The sequence below is a fragment of the Protobothrops mucrosquamatus genome, unplaced genomic scaffold (assembly GCF_001527695.2).
Source record: "Protobothrops mucrosquamatus isolate PMUCROS unplaced genomic scaffold, P.Mucros_1.0 scaffold8785, whole genome shotgun sequence".
NCBI classification, from domain to species: Eukaryota; Metazoa; Chordata; class Lepidosauria; order Squamata; family Viperidae; genus Protobothrops; species Protobothrops mucrosquamatus.
The window spans coordinates 6,391-9,933 of NW_015394579.1; the positions used below are offsets into that span (position 1 = coordinate 6,391).

At 39.5% G+C, this 3,543-nt stretch overlaps 1 protein-coding gene across 1 annotated transcript; it reads right to left on the bottom strand.

Moving 5' to 3' along the window:
* Positions 1–1,726: 1,726 nt before the first annotated feature.
* Positions 1,727–3,339, bottom strand: LOC107300853 (keratin, type II cytoskeletal 60 kDa, component III-like; the record flags this gene model as incomplete). Its single annotated transcript, XM_015830140.1, has 4 exons — positions 1,727–2,016; positions 2,103–2,134; positions 2,769–2,989; positions 3,328–3,339. Coding segments are annotated over 4 exons (555 nt in total), but the record flags the coding sequence as incomplete, so codon positions are not given.
* Between the last annotated feature and the right edge of the window lie 204 nt (positions 3,340–3,543).

The following is a 3,543-nucleotide window of genomic DNA, read 5'->3' on the forward strand; positions in this document are numbered from 1 at the left end:
CCATGCTTAAACTACCCCCCTTACATCATAATGTTTAAGTTTGGTTGTTCTTATGTTATGCTGATTTATTTTAATTGAGCTATAGCTGGCCTTAAGGCAAAAAAGAGTCATTATTAATTGGCCTGTCCAATGGAATACATCAAGGTTGTGCACAACCCTGGTTGCCATGAAAAATATTATTCTGAGCAAACATGGATACACACAGAGCATCAGTCAATCACATCTTCTCCTAGGTTTGTACATCAACCACAGAAGACTGCTCCATAGGTCTAGGAGCAGTAGCTTTGAGGTAGTTTGAGATGTTCCTGACAGATGGCACACAACATATCCATGTTTCATCCAATCATGAATGCTCTTTATTATTTATTATTTATTAATTTGATTTATATACCGCCCTTCTCCCGAAGGACTCAGGGCGGTGCACAGCATATTAAAAACAAGTAACAATAAAATACCAAAATAAAATAAATAAATACCAAAATAAAAACCCCTCTAAAACCAAATTAAAAGCCAAATATTAGTAGCTGTGTCGTAATTAAAATTATATTAAAATCATCCCTAACTAAAATCCTCCCTAGGTCAGGCCCGCTTGCTGGAAAAGCCATGTCTTTGAACCCAGAGCTCTCCATAGCCCAAGTAAGTAGCAGTGAATAGGCCCATTAATCATTAACATTTTTGCCTGACTCCATATTGCCCAGCCTTACTATATGCTGCTTTATGGGGATCATATTTAGGGATAGATGCACATCTCTAATGTATGCTTCCTCTAAAGAAATCCAATTAATTCAGTGAAGCCTACTCTCAGATAAACAAATATAGAATTATAAATAAAGACCACATCTTCATGAAGAGTTATTTCCCAGATAATAATACAAGCCATTTCAGGAATGGTCCATTTTTTGAAGTAAAATGATATACGTTAAAAAAAACATATTTTTTTAAAAAAATGAGACAACATCTAACTTGACTGCAGTTTATTGAAAATGATCAGCTCCTAAGAAAATGGGAAAGAAAGCCTAAGAAATGAAGATAGGTGCAATATAATCCACAAAACTGGCCCAAGAATGAATGTTTTCACAGTACAGTCCTCAATTCCTGATTTCCTAACAATGAATTGTTGCTTGCTCAGAATTTTTCATGACCCTGTCTTTCTGCAAACCCAACTGTTGAGTGAAAATACAGTGGTAGTTTAAGAAAATTAGCATTTAACTTAGCAGTGCAAGTTTGACATGCCTAACATTGATCTAGACATATACAATGAAAACAAATGATCTCCTCAATGAAGCAGGGAACTACAGCAGGACTGAAGAGAACCATCAGTTGGAAGAAGACTCCAGGCAGTGAGGAAAGATTTCTTTCATGCATATCACTACTTGGCAGCCACCAACTAAGCCAAATATATACAGCATACTGAAGGAAGCAGAGCCCAGATTTGTAGTTGATTCATCTCCCCCTTTCTTTCAAGCATTTCTCTCTTGGATGTCCTAAAATGGAATTTGGTTACGCTTTCATGATTGGTCATCTAAGGCAACAGAAGCGAGATACACGATGACTTCCTCGGTGGGGACTGGCTGCAGGTTTCTTCTGGGAGGGAAATAGACCAGATCTTGGGCTTTAGAAGACACAGTTTGTTCTTTTCTGGGTTGCCAGAATGGGGCTGAAAGAGTTGTGTTAACACAAGCAGCTAAAAGATGTTCCTTTCCGTTGGGGGGACCGGGAGAGATGCCTAATATCTTCCGCTTGATTTGGTGCACGAGCTGGATGTGGTGGTTCTTCGGATGACCGTGCCGGAACCACTTCCTAAGCCGTGAGAGAATCCACCTCCTCCTCCACAGACAGAGCCGCCAGCCCCTCCACCACTTATAATGCCACCACTTCCGTAGCCACAGCTGCCTCCGCCAATGCCACCAACAACACCACTTCCAATGCCGCCACAAATGCCATCTCCAACGCCACCACCGATGCCGCCACCGATGCCACCTCCAATGCCGCCACCATAGCTGCCACCCCGCACAGCTGTAAAGAAAACACAGATTTAGTACGCACATCTTCACAACTTTAAAAGCTATAAATATATTCAGGGGAAGGCATAAGTTACTTACAGACATGAACTTGGGATCCTGAGCCACAGAGCCTGTTTAAAGAGAAAAAACACACAGGTGGTTTTTGAACAAAATTCTCCTTAATGAAATAGTCAATTGCCCAATAGGTTGAGTGATATTTCCACATGACAGCATAATATTAATTATTTAGGAAATTTATATTGCCACCTACTCACACATGGTGACTCAAGAAGGCTTACAGGACACAAAAACTCAATATAAAAGAAATATAATAAAATAATTGAAATAATAACCCCCCATTTCCCCACCCTGGGGAAACTCATAAGCATAAATCATCTATTCCTATTTCTTATTCACAAGGTGGATCCCTCCATTCATGAATCCCCATGTCCCACATGCAAACCAACTCACAGAGGGAACACCTTTGGAATCCAGGTAAGGTAGAGAGTAAGACCTGGAGCGCCCATGTGGCATGAAGCACCAGCCAAGCACATTCACATTTCCAAAGACAAGTCAGAATGGCAGAACTTCCAAATCAAAGCTCTTCCCTTGAATTAGGGTGTTAAAATATTTACAAGACAATCTCTGGCTAGCTGGATGTTTAAAAAGACCTCATGCATAGCTTTGGTTTGGTTTTAAGCCAGATATAGTTTGTGGACACCTGACCCACTTAGAACCAGTTCTCCTAAAAACCACCAGACACACCTGCTCTCTTCTCCTTCCAGCAGTTTCCTGTACATGGCAATTTCGATGTCCAGACCAAGCTTGATGTTCAGCAGTTGTTGGTACTCTTTCAAGAGGCGAGCCAGTTCTTCCTTGTCTTTCGCCAAGGCGCATTCCAAGTCATGCAGTTTTTGCTTAGCATCTCGGAGTGCCAGTTCACCACGTTCCTCGACCTCAGCAATGTCAGACTGCAATTTAGCACACTGCAAGGCAAAGGAGAAAACAAACAGCTCTAGTTGCCACCGTGATCATCTTTTTAAATCTTTATTGATGAAGTATTTATCATGCTGCGATTCTATTTTGGGGGGAAATTTTCCAGGGGCTTCGATCAATAGTTCTGAGGTTTTCTCTTTGCACTAAATAAATGCATAAATTAAAATCCATTGTAAATAATGGGATACTTCTGCACTACCACTTGCGTGGTAGCACTTGAGAGCTAGAGATGTCCAGATCAGAAAAATAATTACGGTAATCCATGTTAGTGTTCTGAGTTCATTGCTTTGTTTTATTTCACTTTTTTAAAAAATCTATTAAAACTTACCCTTTCATTCAGCTGTCCAAATGCAAGAGTATTTTAATATAATTACCTCTAATTACATTTTAACATAAGATAATATCAATCTCTACTATTAATTTCCATGATGTCATTCTTTGTTAATTTACATTTCCTCAGTGTAGGCTTTTAAAATATAAGTTCCCCAGTATAAACTATTTTCCTTCAGTCAACTTATTTCAGAAACATACTTTCTATACAATA